This window comes from Papilio xuthus, unplaced genomic scaffold (genome assembly GCF_000836235.2).
Source record: "Papilio xuthus unplaced genomic scaffold, Pxut_1.1 DF828258.1, whole genome shotgun sequence".
NCBI classification, from domain to species: domain Eukaryota; kingdom Metazoa; phylum Arthropoda; class Insecta; order Lepidoptera; family Papilionidae; genus Papilio; species Papilio xuthus.
Genome location: NW_013530391.1, coordinates 2,262,283 through 2,283,666, shown reverse-complemented (window position 1 = coordinate 2,283,666; position 21,384 = coordinate 2,262,283). Strand labels below are relative to the sequence as shown.

General features: G+C 32.5%; 6 protein-coding genes across 6 annotated transcripts; 2 read left to right on the top strand and 4 right to left on the bottom strand.

Moving 5' to 3' along the window:
• Positions 1-234: 234 nt before the first annotated feature.
• On the bottom strand, positions 235-9,575 carry LOC106113454 (gem-associated protein 5). The gene is made up of 18 exons (XM_013306227.1): positions 9,264-9,575; positions 9,030-9,189; positions 8,703-8,919; positions 7,996-8,581; positions 7,376-7,564; positions 6,960-7,208; positions 6,282-6,468; positions 5,781-5,943; positions 5,368-5,533; positions 4,988-5,127; positions 4,678-4,802; positions 4,091-4,265; positions 3,421-3,819; positions 2,733-2,880; positions 2,217-2,296; positions 1,763-1,895; positions 1,299-1,385; positions 235-1,067 (listed from the first exon to the last, which is right to left on the bottom strand). The coding sequence occupies exons 1-18, from the start codon at positions 9,455-9,457 to the stop codon at positions 593-595; spliced, it is 3,873 nt and encodes a 1,290-aa protein (XP_013161681.1). The 5' UTR covers positions 9,458-9,575; the 3' UTR covers positions 235-592.
• A 272-nt stretch (positions 9,576-9,847) lies between these two features.
• LOC106113455 (protein FAM50 homolog) lies at positions 9,848-12,931 on the top strand. Its single transcript, XM_013306228.1, has 6 exons — positions 9,848-10,361; positions 10,506-10,595; positions 11,272-11,476; positions 11,773-11,927; positions 12,252-12,364; positions 12,808-12,931. Exons 1-6 carry the CDS (start codon positions 10,017-10,019, stop codon positions 12,905-12,907), a joined length of 1,008 nt encoding a protein of 335 aa, XP_013161682.1. The 5' UTR covers positions 9,848-10,016; the 3' UTR covers positions 12,908-12,931.
• Positions 12,932-12,998: 67 nt separating this feature from the next.
• On the bottom strand, positions 12,999-15,147 carry Dhdds (Dehydrodolichyl diphosphate synthase subunit). The gene is made up of 5 exons (XM_013306229.1): positions 14,678-15,147; positions 14,400-14,533; positions 14,020-14,168; positions 13,575-13,750; positions 12,999-13,483 (listed from the first exon to the last, which is right to left on the bottom strand). Exons 1-5 carry the CDS (start codon positions 14,864-14,866, stop codon positions 13,283-13,285), a joined length of 849 nt encoding a protein of 282 aa, XP_013161683.1. The 5' UTR covers positions 14,867-15,147; the 3' UTR covers positions 12,999-13,282.
• Positions 15,148-15,218: 71 nt separating this feature from the next.
• Positions 15,219-17,101, top strand: LOC106113457 (UPF0568 protein C14orf166 homolog). The gene is made up of 4 exons (XM_013306230.1): positions 15,219-15,472; positions 15,539-15,763; positions 16,273-16,359; positions 16,666-17,101. The coding sequence occupies exons 1-4, from the start codon at positions 15,412-15,414 to the stop codon at positions 16,962-16,964; spliced, it is 672 nt and encodes a 223-aa protein (XP_013161684.1). The 5' UTR covers positions 15,219-15,411; the 3' UTR covers positions 16,965-17,101.
• An 89-nt stretch (positions 17,102-17,190) lies between these two features.
• On the bottom strand, positions 17,191-18,004 carry Tim8 (translocase of inner membrane 8). The gene is made up of 2 exons (XM_013306231.1): positions 17,804-18,004; positions 17,191-17,484 (listed from the first exon to the last, which is right to left on the bottom strand). The coding sequence occupies exons 1-2, from the start codon at positions 17,900-17,902 to the stop codon at positions 17,311-17,313; spliced, it is 273 nt and encodes a 90-aa protein (XP_013161685.1). The 5' UTR covers positions 17,903-18,004; the 3' UTR covers positions 17,191-17,310.
• A 402-nt stretch (positions 18,005-18,406) lies between these two features.
• Ada (adenosine deaminase-like protein) lies at positions 18,407-21,137 on the bottom strand. Its single transcript, XM_013306073.1, has 8 exons — positions 20,912-21,137; positions 20,613-20,761; positions 20,269-20,457; positions 19,765-19,984; positions 19,413-19,569; positions 19,156-19,256; positions 18,902-19,085; positions 18,407-18,501 (listed from the first exon to the last, which is right to left on the bottom strand). The coding sequence occupies exons 1-8, from the start codon at positions 20,960-20,962 to the stop codon at positions 18,407-18,409; spliced, it is 1,146 nt and encodes a 381-aa protein (XP_013161527.1). The 5' UTR covers positions 20,963-21,137.
• Positions 21,138-21,384: the final 247 nt, after the last annotated feature.

The window sequence follows — 21,384 nt, the reverse complement described above, 5'->3', positions numbered from 1 at the left end:
CTATCACACATTTTCAGAGGACCTAGCCCGAATATTTGCGACAGAAGCGGTGCACATATTTTTTCGATGATATTACTAAAACGTTGTCATGAATATTCGTTCTCGGTCCTCTGATCTTCATATTTATAAATTCAAAATAACTGGTCCACAAACATAAAATTTAAACTTTTTTTATAGTAAAAAACACTTTATTAAAACGAAATACATAGTAGAACTAAACAATTGCGACAAAAATATTAAAGAACACATTTTTTAAAGCAGCTTAATAAGTGAGGTTAATTTTATACCTATAATCTTAAAATTTATTGAACTAAATTCTACTGCTTACAAAGAACTATAACAACCTGTAAAAAGAAACCACACTTATTTTTAACAAACAGGAACAAAGAAATAGGATTAAATGCACAGCAGTTTACTTATTTTTTTATTTTCTTTAGTATTAAAAATACAAGTTACACACAATAATACATAAAGACACCGATACTTATGTTGTCATTAATCTTTACTCAATAAAATCGTATTCTATACTTTTAATTAAAAGAAGAAGTCTTTTATGACATATATATCAATTTATTTCCTAACTAAAACACCTTCAGTTTTCATGAGACTGATTACTTTCTTTTTCTTGTGAGCCAGTTGCATATTCTTTTAAAAGGAGTTCCATTTTAGAAGGTAACTTCTCCATTTCTCCGTCAGTTTGAGATTCTGTTTTTACTTCTGTTCCATTTAATTCTTCTTTCTGAACATCTCTTAACAGTTGTTCCATTCTAGAAGGTAAATCCATATCACTTTGTTCTACTGTCTCTTGATCTCTAATTTCTTCTTTTTTGGTACTAGTTTCTTCTTTTAACAGGAGTTCCATTCTTGTTGGTAATTCATCTAACGAGTCTTCGTTTTCAGTGACAGGTTTCTCTTTTATTATATTTGACTTGCGTTCTTCTATATGGTCTGCGAATGTAGTCTGTCCAGTTAGTTTGGCCATTTCGGCAGCTAAGCACAGGAATTCCGGCTCACTGGATTTGCCCATAAACATCGCCGCTTGAGAAAGATCACCCATAGCAAGGTGACTGAAATTAAACATACAATATTTATAGTGAACAAAATTAACAATTTATTTATGTATATTAATATATGTATTTAGGGAAGAAATTAATTTATGAAAAGAAAAAAAAAGATTTTCGAGACTGAACTTCTTTAAATTTTTATCAATATTCAATTACTTCTTTATATTTACAAGAAAAAAATAAAATGATTTGGGGTATATACATCAAAGTAGTTAAAAATGGTAGAGTAATTACCAAACAGCTGCGATCGCCCATTTGCCGCCTTTAACGCTGTGCTGCGCCCACAGACCCAGCACATCCGTAGCTATGCTGTCCATGTGCCTGACAACATATAAAACTCAATACAAATATATTCGTAGTAGTATTGAAAGCATTACGTAGGTAGATGTATATGTATCTACATCGCTGGCCTTTACACCCGGCTACAACTAAAAAAAGAATTATCAAAAGCGGACAATCAGAAGCAGAGTGACGAAGTAACAAAACATATAATAAAACGAAAGCCACCTCCTTTCTATGGGGCTAGGCAAAGTATGGTGAGTAAAAAATGTATAGAACCGACGCGCAACAATCACGTGACTTATAGAAAGTTCGTTATGGAATCGCTTCGGATCTGACGCACTTTGTCTGACCCCGCTGAAGTCGGTTAGGTTAGTGTTTCACGCAATGACTCGTATGGTGTTTTGAAAATACATTACCTTGTGCGACAGAGTACATAGGCCTCCCTGTAGAGCCTGTGCTCAGCGAGCAGCGCTACGGCCGCCTTCAGGTCGTGCGCACTGAGCAGCGCGCCCAGCTTGCGGTACACCGGACCTCCGTACTTACGCGACACTAACAACATGCAAAATTGTTTATAACGTGTTTCCACTGCCAAGATACTCATATAAAAACATATTGTGGATATAACTACTTGCTATGCAAAATGGTAGAAATCATGAAATACACCTAATTAACAGATCTTACTAATATTATAATTGTCAAAGTTTAGATGGATGGATGGTTGCTTGTTACGAGGTATCTCTGAATCTCTGGAAGACCGGCTCAATGGATCTTGATGAAATTTGGTTACTTATTAAGTTTTTTTTTTTTTAATTTGGCGCGATTGATGCCGCTGGCGATATCTAGTTAAACATTAAAAAGGAATAAACTTACAGTTATATTTCTCTTCCTCTCCTTTGGCGATGAGTCTGTCTAATTGAGCTGTATACAGCTGCATCACTTCTTTCCAATATCTAACAAAAGTAATCATGAATTATTTTTATCAACACATTAAAACAACTTTAAAGTTTTCGTGTTTGGAACTACAAGAAGGTAACGACTATTTGAGTAGTTTTAAACTTAAAGATATTTAATAGTCTTATTTTAACTATATTTTTCACCAAACTACCTCTCAGATTTGCTAAATCACGTGATATATCTAAATATTTTTAGACAATATAAGTTAGAATAATTTGGAATGAATGGCGCGCTTTCGTTACCAAAAACAATTGTCAAATTGCTTAGTGAGTGGACATAAACGTGGAAATTTTAATAAGGCTAGTGTTGTTGTAGATACACCGGCACAGTGTCGGTTTTTCGTCTTAACAATATGTATGAAACAAAAAGTTTTCAGAACATTTACGTATGGATGTAAATGCATGCTAATGTAGATAATAAAAAAATAATTACTTGTGTGAAACACAGGGTGTGAGACTGAGGAGATATGGGCAGAGTAAGTCTCGCTTTACAGCGAACTGTACAGCGCAGTCTATGCGCCCGCGCAGCACACACAACATAATACACGACTCTAGGTTACCGCCTGTCCTGTGGTTCTCCACTGAAACAATATTATATGTTGCTAATATTATAAATCAGAATGTTTAGATGTATGGATGGATGGGAGGATGTTTATAGGTCTCCCCGGAACGGCTCAATAGATCTTGATGAAATTTGTCATAAATATAGTACATAGTCTGGAAGACCACATACTAGACAGCTACTAATCAAGTTTTTTTTTAATTTCATGCGGACGGAGTGGCGGGCGACAGCTAGTATTATTATAAATGCGAATGTTTGGATGGAATGTCTTTTAGAAAGTATCTCCCCAACCGCTGCATGGATCTCGATGAAATATGGCATAGATGGTGGAACATAGTCTGGAAGAACACTAAGCTTACTATTTTTTTTTAATTTCGCATCTTGTAGATAAAATTCTCGTGTCACAATGTTTATTAAAATACTCCTCAGAAACGACCTGACCGATCTTCACGAAATTTTCTATGTATATTCAGTTTGTCTGAGAAACTGCTCGATCTAATCAATTGAGAATTATGATGAGGGTGTGTTTTTTGAATAAAGTTACTTAAAAAGTACTTACATTCCAAATCCAATACTTCGTTAACATCATTTGTGCTGCCGAACATTTTAATAAAGTCAATATCAAATCCTTTATCATTGTTGCTCGGTTCTTTGTCCAACTCGGCCTTATCCAAGGAACTATTAACTTTACTTTCTAAATTTTCAGATTCATCTTTTTCAATTTTATTATCATCAGAATTCTTATTTATATGGTTTTTTAACATCCGCTTAGCGCCTGATAAGAGGGATGTTTGCATTTGTTTGTGTATGAGTGGTAAAAGGTATTTCTTGGTTGTTTTAACTTTATCTTCCTGGGCAACGGCTAGACTATCTAAAAGTTCATATTTAAAATCCTCCGCTTTCTTTACTTGTTTACTGAGCTTCTTTTTATCTCTTTTCGAAACGCCAATTTCTTCTCCTGCAAAATATTTATTCTATTATTAATAGCGCAACAGAGAATTTTTCAAAAACAATCGGTTTACAAAATTTAAAAATTTTAATTTAAAAAACTACGAGATTTTAATTATAATAACTTATATTTTAGAAATATCTGTAATAAAATAAGGTTATGACGTCACAAAATAGTATACACTCACACCTTTTAACCTTGAGGGATGGAGCGAGAGAATTGTAACTCTGACACCTCTCTCGCTCTTACATAGCTATAGTTAATAATATAAGATAGTAACCTTGATATTTAACCGCGGAGTAGTCCATGTACGACCAGAGCCTGAGCGAGCAGTCCGCGCCGCCGGTGAGCAGGTGGGCGGGGAACTGCGGGCGCGCGCACCACGCCACGCCCACCGCGTACTGCGTGTGCGCATTACAGATCGATACGCATGCATCGCCCACTACGTCCCACACCTACACACAATTACACTTACTTTAGTCTTACTTACGTGCAACTTAGGCGTGAATTGGGTATGACCTATTTATGACACAACTAGAAAAAAAACTGTTGAAAAAATTAATTAGTAACCTATGTGTTCTTCCATACTATGTTCTACATATATGCTAAATTTCAGCGTAATCCATGCAGCCGTTCTGGAAATACCTTCTAACAAACATCCACCTAAACATTCGCATTTATAATATTAGTAAGATAAACATTGCACTTATAGAAAATACTTTTTTTTTAATATTTTATTCTGGAACATGTGATTTTTAAAAATTCATATAAAGAATTAGAAATTTAAATGATTCATATTTATAATATTAGGTGCTAGTTATAGCCCCTGAATATTTCAAATATGCAAGTAAGTAATTTTATTTATACCCGTATAGTACAGTCTTGAGAGGTGGATGCCAGAAGTTCGTCTCTGTGCGGACTCCAAGCTAACTGCAGGATGGCGTGCTTGTGCCCAGTCAGCACTTTCCAAACCTGCAGCTGTTTGGTGCCGTCTAAAAACAAATAAATATCATTTATAAAGAGAACTTAAAAGACTTCACAGATAACGTAAAACACAAGTAAATGTCAAAGTAGAAGATTCATTTTAAGTGAAACTCATGTTTTAAATAACCCAAATTGAATATACTTTCACATAACCATTCTATTTAGAATTAATGTTTTTAAAGTAAAGTAGTACCTTCTTTATCGCCATACTCAAGGATAGAGATACTATGTTGTTTATCTAGTGATGAGACAGCAATGAGATTCTTGTACGGAGACTCCTCGTTAGCTTCAGACGTTTGTTCCGGATGCCACTCCACATTGTATATCATTTTACTGAAAAATATACATAAAATTAACATAAGAAAACATATTTAACATTTTTGACTTATGAAATATATCAAAAAATTTAAAGAAAAAAACATACAATTAAGTCAAACTGTATTAAAAAGCAAATCAATGACGCAAAAAAAATATAAAAAAGTTAATCTAACCAGGTTTACCGAACCAGACCAAAAATATTGGAAGAGGAGCACTCTTGATCCATGACAAATCACTATGAAGCAAGAATCTCACGTGTATAAATAATTAGCTGCAAGTGCGGTGCAGTGCGGGGCTGCGCGGGTGACTGCCACCGCGCCGTCACAGCTGCCCACTGCGAGCAGCCCGCTCTGCGCCTGCGCACGCACGCAGCTCACCGCCCACTGCGCACCCTCCACGCACATCTTTATACTCTGCGGCGCTGCAACATACATTGAACATTCATAGACAGTTTGACATACGTGCAAGACAGCTAGTGTTTATTATATGCACAACAGATTAGCTGCTTGCTTTATACGATACTAGTCGTCGCCCGTGACTCAGTCCGCGGGGAATTGAAGAAAAAAATTGATTCATATCATATGTGCTATTCTAGGCTATCTTCTACATACATGCCAAATCCTTCCATACATCCGGACTATTTCATTTATAATATTAGTGTAACTTACGTTGATCAGGTTTGCTGGTCCTATAGACGACAAGTTCTCCGTTAGCGGCAGCAAGCAGCTGGTCATCCTCGCCCCAGCAGAGCGAGTACACGCCACCACCGAGTGCGGGCAGCAGCGTGCGCGCCGGACGATCACTTTTACCATTCGCGTCTATCAAACCAACCTGGAAAAAATTATTTAAATTAAAAAAACTTAGAAGCCTTAAACCTTTAATAAACTATTGAGTTATAAATCTTCTATTAGTCTAAAAGTAGAATCTTTATAAATATCTTTAAAAATCAATATCTATATGTTCTTTATGTGTTCCTAAACCACTGTATAGATTATAATTAAATCTAGGGTTGGTATTTTTAGAAATCTGGAGTAGGTTTGTGTCGTAAAAAAATCTATAAAATTTAAAAAAATATATTACTATTAAGACTTGATAATATTTTGACTTTTCAACTAATAGCATTTTAAGTATTTAAACTATCATCAAGATCTAAATAAAAGAAATCATACCCTAGCTTCAGCAGTTCCGAACGCCAATAGATTCTCTTTAGTCGGATGCCAGGCCACAGTCAGCACTTTGCCCTGCACATTCTGCCAATATGTTGTGATGTTGCCCAGATATAATTTCATCTCGTCGTCATCGGCCACATCCAGTTCCAGTACTCTGATCACTCCATCTCCGGAACTAACTGCCACTCTGTTCATGTATATATCATAAGTGAATTTTTCTTTGTAAACAATAGAAATGATATGTTTTTATATAATACTAATGTGACAGTAATGCAAACTCATGGTAATTTGTTACAGTATAAATTATGTTGAAATCACAAAATAGTACATAACACCGGTAAACTAAATCTTACTAATATTATATAATAAATGCGAAAGTTTAAATGGAAGGATGTTTTTTTGAAGGTATCTCCGGAATGGCTGAACAGATTTTAATGAAATTTGGCACACATTTAGAACATAATCTGGAAGAACACACATCATTATTGTTTTTTAATACCGCAGGCAGGGAGTGGCGGGCAACTAGTAGTACTGGGAAAAAATGTAACACATCTCACTTCTTACTAGTCTTAGGTCTGGACGAACATAGACTACTAATTAGATTTTTTTTAATTAAGCGCGGATGGAGTCGTGGGCGACGGTTAGTAGTAAAATAAATTAAAAAAAAAAACCATTTACCTTCTAGCATCATAAGGACATGGCTGCACATTGTATATGAAACCACCACATGTTGCATGAGTGTAAACAACTTCCTCGGTTCCGAGGGAACATCTGATCACATTACGGTCCTGAGCAGTTGTCCATACACTCCAGTTTTCTGCTTCCTTAAGGTTTTCGGATGTTTGTACCCGTGGGGCATCAGACACAATAGAAAATAAGCCTCTTCTATGTTGCGAATGGAGAAACTTGTATACCATTTTGTTTTTCCTGTTGAAATCTTTAATATGAATTACACCAATTTTGAAATTTTTTCATGCATGATAAAAAATACTATTAAAAAATTACGTTTTTTTATGTCATTAACTAATTTAAAAGTTAGAAAGTTTAAAAAATTAATGATTTATTTTAAATTGAATTAAAAAAATATTTATTACCCATCTATTTTCAATGGATTACAATGTAACAATTGACTCCTGCCATCAGCAATTAGCAATGTGTCAGGCTTGCACCACAGCAATGTAGTGCATTGTTGTATTTTAATGTTCTTCTGGTTCTTATTACTAGAGATAGGAGCATTACAGCTACCCACTAGCTTCCCACCAGAGGCCCATATTCTAACGCAACTGTAAAAAAGATAAATCACAACTTTGAGCATGTGGCCACCTGATTTCGTCAAAATAGCAAAGCAACAGTTGGCCATACACAGCCACAACTGCACATGCAATTTATTCAACAAAGGATTGAATCCACAAATCGGCTATATTGGTCTAATTTCTATGTTTCCCTACCTCTATCAAATCCACTTGCCCTTCCATTCTTTCCTTACAAGAAAAGAATGGGAAGAGAAAGAGGACCAAAATTAGGTTACCGGCAGGCACAATGATCTGTAGAACTCAGAACACAGTTGAACAGTTGCTAGACTAGACTTAGTTCTATTAGACCATATTGATTTTTTTTTCTAAGGAGACCCAAGAAGGTTTTTAAGCAAAAAATCTGAACTAAACACTTGGCATTATAGATTTAAAGCAAATTCAAAGTGTAATACCGTACTCACCCATTTTTTCCTAAACTGGAAACAAGATGCTTGTGTTGATTAGAAACTGTTTTAGTGGAGTCTTCTTTTGCTTCCTTATCATCATCATGAGCTTTTAGTTCATCATTAGAACTGTCTATTTCTTTATCAACAGCCACATTTTCTAAAGCATCAACTAAACCTGCTATACTTTCTTCTGGTTGATTTTTTCTTTTTAATATTTCTTCAGTTAAAATTTTACATTCATCTAAATAACTAACTTCCGTCTTTACCTCTGCTTTTACCCTGACTAGTATATCTTCTGGTTCATATTTCTTAGGTCCAAAAGCATCTGTTTCATAATCTTTGTACATATCAAACAAATCATCCTCCTGTACAATTGATTCATCAAAACTATCATCTGGTAATGTTTTAGACACACCAGAGTTGTTCATATTTTGTTTGGAGTGTTCTGCCTCTAGCCTTATTTTATTCATTCTTTCGTTAGCACTTACTTTCTTATCAATATCAAGTGTTTGTTTTATTGAAACTTCAAACTGAGGACACCAGCTTACACTAACAATCTCATCATCTTGTCCACGAACTTTGTACAAAATTTTTCCTGCACCTGTAGTTAGAATTATTTCATAAATTCATTATTTAAAATTTTTGCCTGATATGTGACTAAGGATAAGTGTCAAGTTAAATATTCTTTCATCTTTTAACTTAATGAATAAATTGATACTTACTAGTTAAATCTACTACAAATATTACTCCTTGCTTTGTACCAATAGCCAAATTCAAAGGAACATGGGGAGAACAAGCCATACTTGTCGGTCGGAATGTTTTTAAGAAGTTACGATAGGTCTTAATCACATTAGAGTTAAGATCCCATTTGACAACATATCCCATTGACCCAACTGTCACTGCATATGTTTCATTACAGTATCCTACACCCACCACTTCCTGAAAGAATAAATACACAAAATATAGAGCACTAGACACAATCTCTAAACTTTTAAATTTTACTATTTTTTTTTATTATCTAAAAAAAGTATAAATGGCTGTTACTTCACCTCTTTCTCATTTTTGTGCACAGAATGACTGTGGGTAGTATTAAGTTTATACTTATTGTCTGCTAGCTCTAAAACCCAACATTTTACACAGCCATCAACACTACCGCTCATAAATGCTTTTTTTTCTGGCCATTCTGGAGATATATCTACACTAACGACTCTGTAAGAAACGTGTATTGTTAACATGATATTAGAACGTACAATAATTTTATAATGTCGAAAAAGTTGTATTACTTTTCAAAGTGGGCTTTGAGTAAAACATGGGCCCGGTACACATCTCCTTTAACGATTCCAAGTGAATCTGGAATAGGTTCTAATACACACAAAGACTTTTGGGGGCCACCAAAAACAAACCAACGGTCTGTGCTTACAGCTAGTCCAGTTGTTTGAAACCAATTGGGGGATGGAAATACTACTGTTTCTTCCATATTTAAGTAGAAATACACAAGAAACTGGTATCTAATAACAAATTAAAAGCCGCACCGGCCGGTATAACTTTAAAAATAAACGTTAAACGTCACTTTTTGACATTAGAAAAAATGATAAAAATGTGACAAAACGTATAGAGTATAACTGCAGAACCAACAGAACCAAAGAGTTTATAAAAACAGAACTGTGTCTTCCAAACTAGTACAATTTAGCGTCCATCAAGAAACGAGCGTATCTCTTTCTTATATAAAAGACATCAATGCATTTGCAAGTCCGATGATCACCTCGTTATTTCCGCCGCACTTTTGGCCTTTCACTTACAAGAAAAATCTAATTGTGCAGTCTACGTTTATGGTCCATGTGCCATGCTCCGTGCCTCAATGTTTTTTTTACTCTTTATCTTTACTTGTCAGTTTGATGGTATTGAAAGTAAACAAGCTTGCTGAAATTTTCTAGAAAAATTAGGAAAACAAACAAATTGCAATTCTTTTGAATCATATCTTCACACTTAGTAGGTGTCATTCCATTGTGGTAAAAGTGAATTTTTGAGTTATAATCATGGCTCACTACAAAGGGGCTGCATCGGAAGCTGGCAGAGCCATGCATCTGATGAAGAAAAGAGAGAAAGCTCAGCAAGAAATAGAACTTCGAAAAAAGAAGATTGAAGAAGACTTAAAAATTGACAATATAGAGAATAAGTTTGCTACACATTATGATGCTGTAGAGCAGCAATTAAAAAGTTCCACAATTGGGCTTGTTACTTTAGATGAGATGAAAGCTAAACAAGAACACATAGTTCGAGAAAGAGAAAAGAAACTGGCTCAAAAGAAAGCAGAGAAAGAAAAGGAAAGACAAAAAGAAATTGAAGCCAAACAAGCTCAGAAAAATAAACAGAAACGTCAGGTAAATATTCAAGTTTCTTGTGAATCTTAACTGTAATATTTCAGTAATGAATTGCAATAAAACTGATAAAGCTGGGGACAATATTCTAATTTATATTATTTCTCTGTGTCATGAGTACAAAATAAGTTAGTGTCATTTCCACAGATACAAGCACTTTCGTTTGATTTAGATGAGGAAGAAGATGAAGATGAAGCAGACAAGCCAGAGAAGGATTGGCGGGAACAAGAGGAAGTGGTATGTTTTTCAAATTAGGATAAAAAGAGAAGTAATTCTCTTTACATTCAGTAAAGATTGTAACTTTATTTACAAGCTAGCTGTTGCTAGCAACTTTGCCACAAAGAATGAAAAGCAAACTTATTTAGTATTAAAAGCATGTGTAGGCTATGTGTTCTTCCAGACTATGTTCTACATCTATGTTAAATTTCATAAAGATCCTTGTAGCCAATGTGGAGATAGTTTTTAACAATCCATTCATCCAAACATTTGTATTTATAACATTAGGAAGATGTAAATATGAATCAATTGTGATATAAACAATCAAATTATGTACATTAGAGAACCAAGTTCATAATCATCAGGTTAGTTTAAAAGAATTTATTCTCAAAAACATGAAACAAAATAACCATAGTGAATGTTTTCATAATATTATGATATTATTGTTTTTACCTTGACTTCTGGTAGTGTTTTTAGTAAATTACAAAATTGTGTTCAGTAATGACTGCACTTGTAGTTTAATAACCTTAATGATTTTAAACATCTTGATAACAATCATAAATGAATATTTAAAAAAAAAACTTTAATTTTATTATCTACTAATTTTATTGAAGGGGATTTCTGATACTTAAAAACTTTAATGTGTTACTAATAAAGGTAAGTTTTTTATTCTTATTGACATGTAATTACTTTACAGCCCCTAAAAAAAATCCGCAAGAATCCCGATGTAGATACATCCTTTCTACCCGATAGAGATAGGGAGGAAGCAGATTTAAAGTTACGAGAGGAGTTAAGGCTGGAGTGGGTAATGACACAGGCAAGTCTCAAAGATGAACCCATCACTGTAACCTTCAGTTATTGGGACGGATCTGGACATAGGAAAAATGTAACACTTAAGAAAGGTAACCATCATTATTTTTATATAAAAAAATTCAAAAAAGCAAGTATGAAATATCCACACTGTTTTGCCTTTAATGACTTATTTAGGATTCTGGGTATGGAACTATTAATTAGCTATGTATTTATTCAGAGAATTTACAGACACACGTTTATGTTATGGTACAATTCTTATTGCTATTAAAAAGTATATTAATGTTAATCAAAGCAATGCTTAATTATATGTTTTGTTCATAATTAACATCTTTCCTTATCAACCTAAAAGAAAAATTGTAACTAATGAAAATCTAGTACTTTTCAGGCAATTCAATTTACCAGTTTCTCCAAAGATGCCTTGACACATTGAGACCTGAATTCAGTGAATTAAAGACTGTATCCGCTGATCAGTTGATGTATGTAAAAGAAGATCTTATTCTGCCACATCATTATACATTTTACGACTTCATAGTAACCAAGGTAAATTTTAATAAAAGTGTACCCAGTTTATAAAGTTTTTGAAATATTAACATTTATAATGGAAATTATATTTGCTAATGCAATACCACTTTGTGTTCACGTAATAATCTAAAAGAAAGGTTTCAAATAAGTTTGTTTAGTAATGAAATTGTACTTTAAAAGGATTTTGGTAACTTTGCTAACCAATGTCTAATAATTGATGGATACAGAACTATGTCTATGCATTGTTTTACAAAGTTGTTTTAGAGCTTTAACAAAATGTGTTATTACGGTAGCTAACTGTCAACATGTACTAAGATATTAAGAAATCTTATACTTTTACAGGCAAGAGGTAAAAGTGGACCTTTATTTCAATTTGATGCATCAGATGATGTTAGATTGGTAAATGACGCGACACAAGAAAAACAGGATTCTCATGCTGGAAAAGTTCTGTTGCGGTAAGTAAGATAAAATACATTATTTCAAAAATTGATATTTCCTTATCATCATGATAGAAATCGTTAGATAAGCAGGCAATATGGATTAGTCAAATCAAAAAGTAATGAATAATTTTATTGCCAATATTTTATTAGATTAAATTATTTTCTAAATGGCAAAACACAAGTATTGGCAAAACAAATTAATCTTTATTATGCAACAATTTAGTTCATGCCTCAAGGTGATTTTCAATAATATCTTGGCAGATTAAAAATTCGTACAAGTCGTTTCGCAGAACACAATTTTAGGTGTAGTTGTCGAAACGCGGGATTACTTCCACCTCATATCTGTTTTCTGTATGGTTTTGGTATTGCCGTTTGTAACTACACTACTCTCAGGCGCTCCCAATGTTAAAAACTGCATGCTCAAATGCAATTTAGGTAACAATAGAATTATTTTTCAGGTCATGGTATGAGAGGAATAAACACATATTCCCTGCATCAAGATGGGAACCATACGATCCAACGAAAACTTATTCTAAGTACACAATTAAAGGAAAATGATTAATCTCTAAAACACTTTATTGATTACTTTCATAAAGTAATCTGACTCTTTAACTTTACGATGTAAATGATGCAATAAATAGTCAATAAATATTTAAGTCACAATTGGTATTTATTTTTCAAATCTGTAAATATCTCTAATAGTTCTGACATACCTCATTAATATACTCAATATGAAAATAAAAATCGTATGCCGCAGTTTAAGTAGCTGCTTAATAAATGTATGTACAGTATAAAACTACTTTATGTTGATTTATAATTACTTTGCTTCTCTATACAAAACTCCTAATATATATAAGTTTGAAGGTAAATTAACCTTGTTTTACAGTCCATAATACTAAATATATATTCTATTTTTATTAAATCCTAAGTAATTCAACAAATAACATAGCTTTCGAGTTCTTGCCACCATTTATTTTCTAGCTTATCTAAAAACTTCTGTTTACTCTTTGTGTTTTCCAATTCTGGTAAGACAGGAGGAGCATTCCTTTGGAAGTGAATGATGGCGGCCAAGAGATTCCAAATAGAGAACTCTGGCCAAAGAACATCAGTAAAATACAATACTGTCCTGGAAACCTATGAACAAAAGGTTTTATTTTTTAACTGGGATAGCAAAGATACAAGCTAGAGCTATTATTTATGAAGTTATTGTTTGTAATAATCTTACCTGCCACAACATAAAGTCAGACAATCTTACTTCACCAGATGTTCTTACTAACAGTTCAGCTTCTCCCAAATCGAGAGTTTGTGACAAAAGATCCTCATCTATATCCTCAGGCGACAAGTCTTTATTTTGAATGCCATCGATAATATGCGATGCCCCTCGACTAATTTCGTCTCGACCTAAGGGTTATTAATGTAGTGCATAAACTTTTCCAAACTAGCCTTAATTATTCATATTCATAAAATATAATTTAATAAAACTCAACTATGAAGCAGCCACTACGACATTATTTTTTTTATACTTAATTTAAACCAATTTTACTCTAAATAGTATTTTTGGAGATGATTAAAATAAATACTAGATAGGTCAAGATATTCATCAAATATGTTACATACTATCAAAAATTATGACATTTTTTATTTAGGCTTGATAGAAAAACAAAATATACCTGTATATGCATAGGCAATATTTAACTGCAATATATTATTGTTCTTTGTGGCTAGCATTGCTTTAGCAACAAGGGACCGTAAGTCTTCTGGGAGCATAGACAAACGGCCTGCTACATGTATCCGAACACCCCATTCATTTATCAATTCACTGCAAATACATAAGCTTTTATAAGTATACTTTAACTTTTATTTAAAAATGAATGTGATAAAATATATTTATGAATTTAATCACATGAAGTACATCCCAGCTACATAAAATTTCTAAATATCATATTCAGTAGGTATTCTATAAGGGAGTTATGAAATTGTTAGTAATGTAAAATATTAAACATTCAATTTAATTTCTATTATAAAGATAAATGTGTTATTTCATACTAACATTTCATCCAAAAGTCGTTTAAATTTATCCCGAGCCAAGTCCATAAGTGCTGCAACCTCTTCTTCACTTCTTTTAAAATTTTCTATACTAAATGCATACACTGTAACTTCAGGAACACCCAAATCAAGGCACCACTGTAAAATATTTTAACTCTGCTTTTTTTATTTATTTATAATAAACACAGTACAATATACACAATTACAATAAAAATGAGCCTATAATCCCATGTTTTTCACATATATCATGTTATATATCAAATAAACACTTCGGTAGCTCACCTTTAATGTTTCTGAAAGTTTATCAAAGCCTTTATGATGCCCAACGCTACTTTGAACGCTATTCTTTTTAGCAAATCGACGGTTTCCATCCATAATAAAAGCTAAATGTTGTGGAATTCTACCGCTTTTAACGACTTTAATACAGAAAAGTTGAAAAAATGAAACACAATTTTCTTTAACCCACGACATATTTATCGATAATAAATTATTGAGCAAAATAAGCTATGTAAATAAATGGAAATAAAATTTGCTTTAAGATACGAAGACGACTGAACCGTATTGATACAAAAGATTGGATAAAAATTACAAGTTTACAAGGTTTCAGTATAGGAACATCAAGTTCTACAAGGATCTTGGTCTTGGAACTTTGGCACTCTGAAAATGTCAACTTGACATTGACAGAACAACTTACGACATATTTTGACTCATGAAAGCACCACATAACGATAAACCGAGAACGAAATCGAAACGTAAACTGGTACGTATGCATACTCTTTGGAAGAAGTCTCATTCGTGGGCGATTGGGTGGTCGCTTTCATTCATATTCGTTCATTCTTTGCGGACAGTTGGCAGGAAGGTAGGAAGAATTGTCAATGTCAAGTTAGTTTGAAATTGTGATCAATTTGCACAGATTTCATTTTCGAATTCTTCTGGAATTCTATACACTTCACTTACCTTCTCTCTAGGTTATATTTGGTATTGGAAACGTTATCACTTTTTGTGACGATATTAATATGTATAGACTAAAATTAACAGCCCTAGGACATCCAAACCCCAAAAGCTTTAACTGTGAAGGTAATTTGTATTTATAAGTTATCCTGCTTGCCGGTGCAATATTAAAATGATAAATCTGTTTTTTAGATGTCAAAGAATACAGGAGCGTTGTTCTTTGGCTTGAAGACCAAAAAATTAGACATTATAAAATCGAGGATAGAGATGGACTTAGAAATATCGACTCTGATAATTGGCAAAATGCATATGATTTATATCAAAAAGACTTAGTGAGTCCTGTTGCTGATGGAACCCCAACTGAACAATTAAATTGGCTTTTATCCTATGCTGTAAGATTGGAATTTGCTGACAATGGTATGTAAATGTTTGTTATTATTTAACCTAATAAATAGTAGTATATTCTTACCATCATTATTGATCAAAAATTCTGTAGTGGCTTTATGTCTTTTAATGCACCATTTATATGTAGGATTAAATAAAACATTCAATTATCGAATTAACTAAGGGAAGAAAACTTTTCTTGTATGCTATTTTTGTTGCACAATATTTTGTCAATTACAAAAAATTTATGTATAGTTGATAAGAAGTATCGTAAGATTCACTATGCTGGTTTTAAATTTCTATCATCTTTCCTGTTTTTACATAATGTGTGGGATTTATTAATTTCACACAACCCATCCTTATCATATTTCCTTAGACCTATTTCTTCTAGTTATACCTTCTCTGCAGTCCTTCTTTACACATGACATTCTCCCCCAATTAAAACATTCCCACATTGATAGTTTAGTTAATGCTTAAAATATAAATATGTAGTACAAATGTCAATATTTAATATATTAATAACGAAACATTAATTTTTATAGTTACTAAATACAAGGCAGTTATAATTGAAGAACCAAAAAAGATAACACCGAATGTTGTATCATCCAATCCTCTCGACAATCTAAACTGTAAGTATTCATTTAAACAGAATTTCATTTCTTACATAAAAAAATAAAATATACTATACCTTAAAATATATATACTTTTAAAATGATAATGGGTCAACATTCAAAAAAGTCTGTATTCCAAAGATCATCATCACATATTTTTGAAGACTATTTTTGAATTACAAATTAAAATAAGCTTATTAATAAACTTAAATTTAAATCAAACCAGATTATTGTTAATAATCTATAACTAACATACTGAATTAAATATTTTGAAAACAGATTTTTAATAATTTTTGAAGATAATAAATGTATATTCCTTTACAGTTTCAAGTCCAGCATTTGTTAATGGAGTGGAGAGAGTTTGTGCATTAAGCGGTATTGGACCTCACCCTGATCCCAAATTTAGAATTGCAGCTTTAGCAAAAGTCTTGAAAACATCACCTCATCCCGATTATCCTAATACAGAAGTAAGCATTATCAAACAGCCAAAAGATGTCCTTGAACTTATTTTCATCCAGAACCTAAGAGACTTGCAGACTAGTATAAATGAAGCTTTAGTGGCTGTACAAACGGTTACAGCAGATCCACGCACTGACACCAAATTAGGTAAAGTTGGCAGATAACCTTACAACTTTACATTTTTTATAACCATAATGTGCATTAAAATCTCAGTAATAATTCCTAAAATAGAAACAGCTTGTTTTCATTCTTGTACATGATATTAAATATATTACATAACCAAACTTGTTTTATTTTAACTAACTATCGCCATCCCTTTCATGCACATTTATTTCCATTAGGTATGTTAATAAAATGGCAATAACATATTAAAATAATAGATTTAGTAAAAGTACTTATTCTTTATTTATAACATTTTCAACACTAGTAAAATGCAATGACCTAGAACTCTGTACACAGACAAATATCTTGCGAAACTAAACAATTGATGTATGCATACCTTAAATGTAATCAATGCATACCTCCTCCCTTCTCTAACATCTGTGCAAATCTGTTTGTAATGAGAAGTGAAACATCAATGAATCTTTCAACACAGTTACTGATGCAGGTTTCTGTGCGAGAATCTAGTTTTGATCCTGGTTTATCCACACATTTGTCCCAGCAAAAGTCATTGAACTCATGTATCTAAAAACAAAATGATTTAAATATAGTAAACTGATAATACTTGTTGTAATTCATTGAATATACAACTGTCAAGAATATGTTTTAGGGGTTAGAAACTATTTTGTGCATAGAATACATGCATAACATGTATTAAATGAAGGTGAAATTTAGTAGACAGAACATGGTCAATGTTTTAAGAGACAAATTTTTAATGGTTACACTTCACTACCTAAAATTCAAACTATAAGGCCTACCTACTACATACAACTACAAGGCATAAAATGTATAAAGTATAATCCATTGTAAATCATATTTCAAATATTAATTGAAAATTGCATACTTGGGCATGAAACTGTGCTTTTTGCTTTTCAACCATAAGAAAATCCTGTAGTTCAGAATCTCCAGCCTTTGTACTAGAATAATCCGACATATCACTCATTTTTATAACTCTGGTATAATTTAAAATTGAATAAAACGAATATACTTATTATAGGTTATATTAGAGCGGGTCGATCGATTCGGTATTTTTTATTTTCTTTCAGTTTCTATATTCCACAGATAATGCTCTATGAAAGTAGTCATCACAGACAAAAAATTGTTGAATCATGTAGAAATACATATTAAATTTAATTAAATATAAATGTTTATCCGTGAACATTATTAATTTTTTTATATAATTTGCTTTATTTCATCTTTTAATTACCGTGATAATAATATGTCTCCCCTTTTACTGTTGTTTAAATGTATTTATGGTTACCGATAGAAGGCGTTGATTTTTTTTGTTAAGTCTACATCGCGGTGTAGAAAATCTTTGACGACGAATGACTTTCGGCCTTTGTTAGCGTTTCGGTATCGCTTCTCGGCCTTTTGGCTAAGATCAAAGTGTAGTATCTGTTCTTTTCAGCTTAATATCTGAAAGTTCCCGCACTGCGGGACCAGTATATTAAACTGATTTTTGTATAACGACGGGATGTTCGGGGCTCGCTCCACTCCCGTCACGGGTCGGCCCGGCATTGCAGTGCCGCCGGGATCGGCCCACTATATCAATCTAACCATACATTACCAGTTAGTCGCTTCATTGAATCCAATTCTAGATTAATTTAATTTAGATTCTCTGTTAATAAGTCTTCAGTGTGGATTTATTGTCAGTACATGTTAAATTCTTACATTCTAGTAGCTGTCGCCCGCGACTCCGTCCGCGCGTGTTTAAAAATAGATGTGGGCCATTCTCAGACCTACTCTATATGCTCACAAAATTTCATGAGAATCGATCAAGCCGTTTCGGAGGAGTACGAGAACGAAATTGTGACACGATAATTTTATATATAAGATATTAAACGATCAAGAATTTGAACTTTATGTTTAATCAAAAATTTATTCATCTTATATTTTATTTTATGTGTTGTAATTGACATAAATAATTTGTTTAATTTTCAAGGGACATTTTCATCAATAAACATTTGTATTTTGTCATAAATAAATTTCTGCTTGTCTGCCGAAAAAATATATTTGGTAGAATCAAGTGCTAATTTGGCTAGCTCGGATTTATTCAATTTAAATGTATCAAAGCAAATGTTATATTCTTGTGTAAGTGATGTAGCAAAAACTCCTTTATCGTCGGTCTGAAAATAAAAATTATCAAGCCTGCTTAAAAGAAAAGAGAAAAAGGAATTAATTAAAACAAAAACTTACACAAAGAATAACAGGAACATCATTACTGTGTAAGTATTTAAAATGGTGTGAAAAATAATCCACAACTGATTTTGTGTTTACATTACTGGTAAGACAGACCTCTGAAACATAAATCTATATAAGTAAAAGTCAATTATTATATTTCTCCTCTTTGCACTCACTATTACACAAAATAAAAAAACTACTATTGTCCTTGTCTCTTTTGGTAGAGAGAAACTGCTAATGTTCGAAGTGTTAGCCCCTGTTACGAAACATACCAACGGGAATTTTTGTTGTACATAACGCCCCCCAAGTTTCATCAGTGCCACCAAAATTTGGGTGAATACATGTCCCATGACCAATTCTATCGGGTTTAAATTGTAGCATTTGAATTATTTCTTCTGGATTACTTATTTCACCACAATGTAGTGTAATCTGGAAATAAAGCAAATGTAGTTTAAATATAGAATGTAATCATGCAACTGACAAAAGGTTTATGTATAATCTGTAGAAAACTGAATCTAATTCATTTTATTTTAATTATATTGCAACAATCAGAATTTAGTAGGAATTATCATTTTTTTCTCTATCAACATATTTTACATATCTACCTATTTTTGAAAATATTACCTTTAAGCCAGCATTTCTTGCTTTCGTAAATATACTAATGAAATCCTCAAACTTTCCAAGGCCTGGATTACCACTGAGTTCCAATCCCACAACAATATCTGGGAACTTCTTATGGTATTCAATGGCTAAATTGGCTATATCTTCTGCCTCTGAAATCCCATTACTTCTATTTATTGAAATAATAAAAGCTGAAATTATATTCAGATTTTCTGATGAATTTCTGCAACATAAACAAATAAAAATGATTGCACCTGTTTAGTAAACTAAAGAGACAAAAGTATGTATGTAAAATAATAAATAAATAAAAACATGTGACTAAAATAACCTTTTATTTAATATAAAAAAAGTAGCTCCGGGACTAATCAATTGAATTTTTTGCTAATTTAACTAATTTTACAACTTTATGTTATGATAAACATGTAATATACCTACATTAGTTTTTGCAAATGAACAACTAGGATATATTTTGTGTGTAAAACTACACTAAATTAAAATAAAACTCACTGCATTGTTTGTACTATGGTTTCAACATATTGTCTTTTTGTCATCCGACTAGTTTCTTTAGGTGTACTCCTCAGCTCAATATAACAGCAGCCATCATCTTCAAACTCTTTCAGAGTTAAGTTTGTTGCTAAAGCTAGGGTTTCTGGAGTACTTGTCAGTGTATGAGCTATATTAAATACTTGAAAGCAACTGAAAAATGTATCAAAATATAAACATATGTGTTCGCAAATATCAAATAAATTTAGTCGGTTTAAAATAAGATTATAAAAGTTTTATGTATTAAGTTAGGCAACAAGAAAATTTTTTCTATGTATGTATGTTTAATTATTAAGAGAATATATTACTCGGATAAGTTTCTTGTGTCTCCAGCACCAATTTGAAATTCATCAAAAAAAGCATTACTTTTGTCCGATATTCCTGCATCAGCGTAATGCCTTTGTAATTGCAACATTGTAGAGCGACTAAGTGATCCGTTTAGGTGAGCATGTAATTCCTGAAAATTATTTTAAAAAATCTATCTTTGAAAAAAGTACATTTTTTTTACTTTAAATCGAGTATCGATAATCATCTACAATTTAAAAATGTAGCGCCATATAAAATGTTTATATAATTATTAGGGGGTGTAATTTATTATGATACTTACAATTTTTGGTAGCGCATGACAAAATTGATTCATGTCATTTAAAATATTCATTTTTTACATGAAACAATCTTCACTATAATTAAAACAAGTTTAGTTCGGGCCTTGGCTTTGCTAAATTTGACATGCAATTCAAATTCAACAAGCACATCTTGACATCTTGTGGCAGTGCCAATCGGAAATAGGTGAACTAATAGTGTCATCTTGACAGCGTCCATTAACCAGTGAGAGAGCGGCAGTACTCGGCCCAAGTTGCCATTTTAAGTTTTGATAATCACATTTATTTATCACTAACCCTACCTGTTTGTAAATAAAAACCTCATTAAAGACTTCGGTATGTAAAATAATACGTTTATGTAACTTTTGAGCTACCTCAGCCCTTTGACTAATATTTTTTTTATATACTTTGAATTAAACAATGAATACAGGAGTTCGGAGTTGTTGGCAACTCTTGTCAAACTCTAAACATAAATCAA

What these genes read in the sequence shown, in the direction of transcription:
- LOC106113454 (XM_013306227.1), bottom strand. Translation starts at nt 9,457, where the DNA reads ATGGAAGAAACAGTAGTATTTCCATCCCCCAATTGGTTTCAAACAACT. An exon ending in CTCCGCGGTTAAATATCAAG is followed by an intron (nt 3,820 to 4,090) that starts GTTACTATCTTA and finishes AATATTTTGCAG; the next exon opens with GAGAAGAAATTGGCGTTTCG. An exon ending in TGGGCGATCGCAGCTGTTTG is followed by an intron (nt 1,068 to 1,298) that starts GTAATTACTCTA and finishes GTTTAATTTCAG; the next exon opens with TCACCTTGCTATGGGTGATC.
- LOC106113455 (XM_013306228.1), top strand. Translation starts at nt 10,017, where the DNA reads ATGGCTCACTACAAAGGGGCTGCATCGGAAGCTGGCAGAGCCATGCAT. An exon ending in AAATGTAACACTTAAGAAAG is followed by an intron (nt 11,477 to 11,772) that starts GTAACCATCATT and finishes AGTACTTTTCAG; the next exon opens with GCAATTCAATTTACCAGTTT. An exon ending in ACGACTTCATAGTAACCAAG is followed by an intron (nt 11,928 to 12,251) that starts GTAAATTTTAAT and finishes ATACTTTTACAG; the next exon opens with GCAAGAGGTAAAAGTGGACC.
- Dhdds (XM_013306229.1), bottom strand. Translation starts at nt 14,866, where the DNA reads ATGTCGTGGGTTAAAGAAAATTGTGTTTCATTTTTTCAACTTTTCTGT. An exon ending in AACTTTCAGAAACATTAAAG is followed by an intron (nt 14,534 to 14,677) that starts GTGAGCTACCGA and finishes AATATTTTACAG; the next exon opens with TGGTGCCTTGATTTGGGTGT. An exon ending in TATTGCCTATGCATATACAG is followed by an intron (nt 13,751 to 14,019) that starts GTATATTTTGTT and finishes AATAACCCTTAG; the next exon opens with GTCGAGACGAAATTAGTCGA.
- LOC106113457 (XM_013306230.1), top strand. Translation starts at nt 15,412, where the DNA reads ATGTATAGACTAAAATTAACAGCCCTAGGACATCCAAACCCCAAAAGC. An exon ending in ATTGGAATTTGCTGACAATG is followed by an intron (nt 15,764 to 16,272) that starts GTATGTAAATGT and finishes TAATTTTTATAG; the next exon opens with TTACTAAATACAAGGCAGTT. An exon ending in TCCTCTCGACAATCTAAACT is followed by an intron (nt 16,360 to 16,665) that starts GTAAGTATTCAT and finishes ATTCCTTTACAG; the next exon opens with TTTCAAGTCCAGCATTTGTT.
- Tim8 (XM_013306231.1), bottom strand. Translation starts at nt 17,902, where the DNA reads ATGAGTGATATGTCGGATTATTCTAGTACAAAGGCTGGAGATTCTGAA. An exon ending in AAGCACAGTTTCATGCCCAA is followed by an intron (nt 17,485 to 17,803) that starts GTATGCAATTTT and finishes TTTTGTTTTTAG; the next exon opens with ATACATGAGTTCAATGACTT.
- Ada (XM_013306073.1), bottom strand. Translation starts at nt 20,962, where the DNA reads ATGAATATTTTAAATGACATGAATCAATTTTGTCATGCGCTACCAAAA. An exon ending in GACACAAGAAACTTATCCGA is followed by an intron (nt 20,458 to 20,612) that starts GTAATATATTCT and finishes TACATTTTTCAG; the next exon opens with TTGCTTTCAAGTATTTAATA. An exon ending in CAAGAAATGCTGGCTTAAAG is followed by an intron (nt 19,570 to 19,764) that starts GTAATATTTTCA and finishes CTTTATTTCCAG; the next exon opens with ATTACACTACATTGTGGTGA.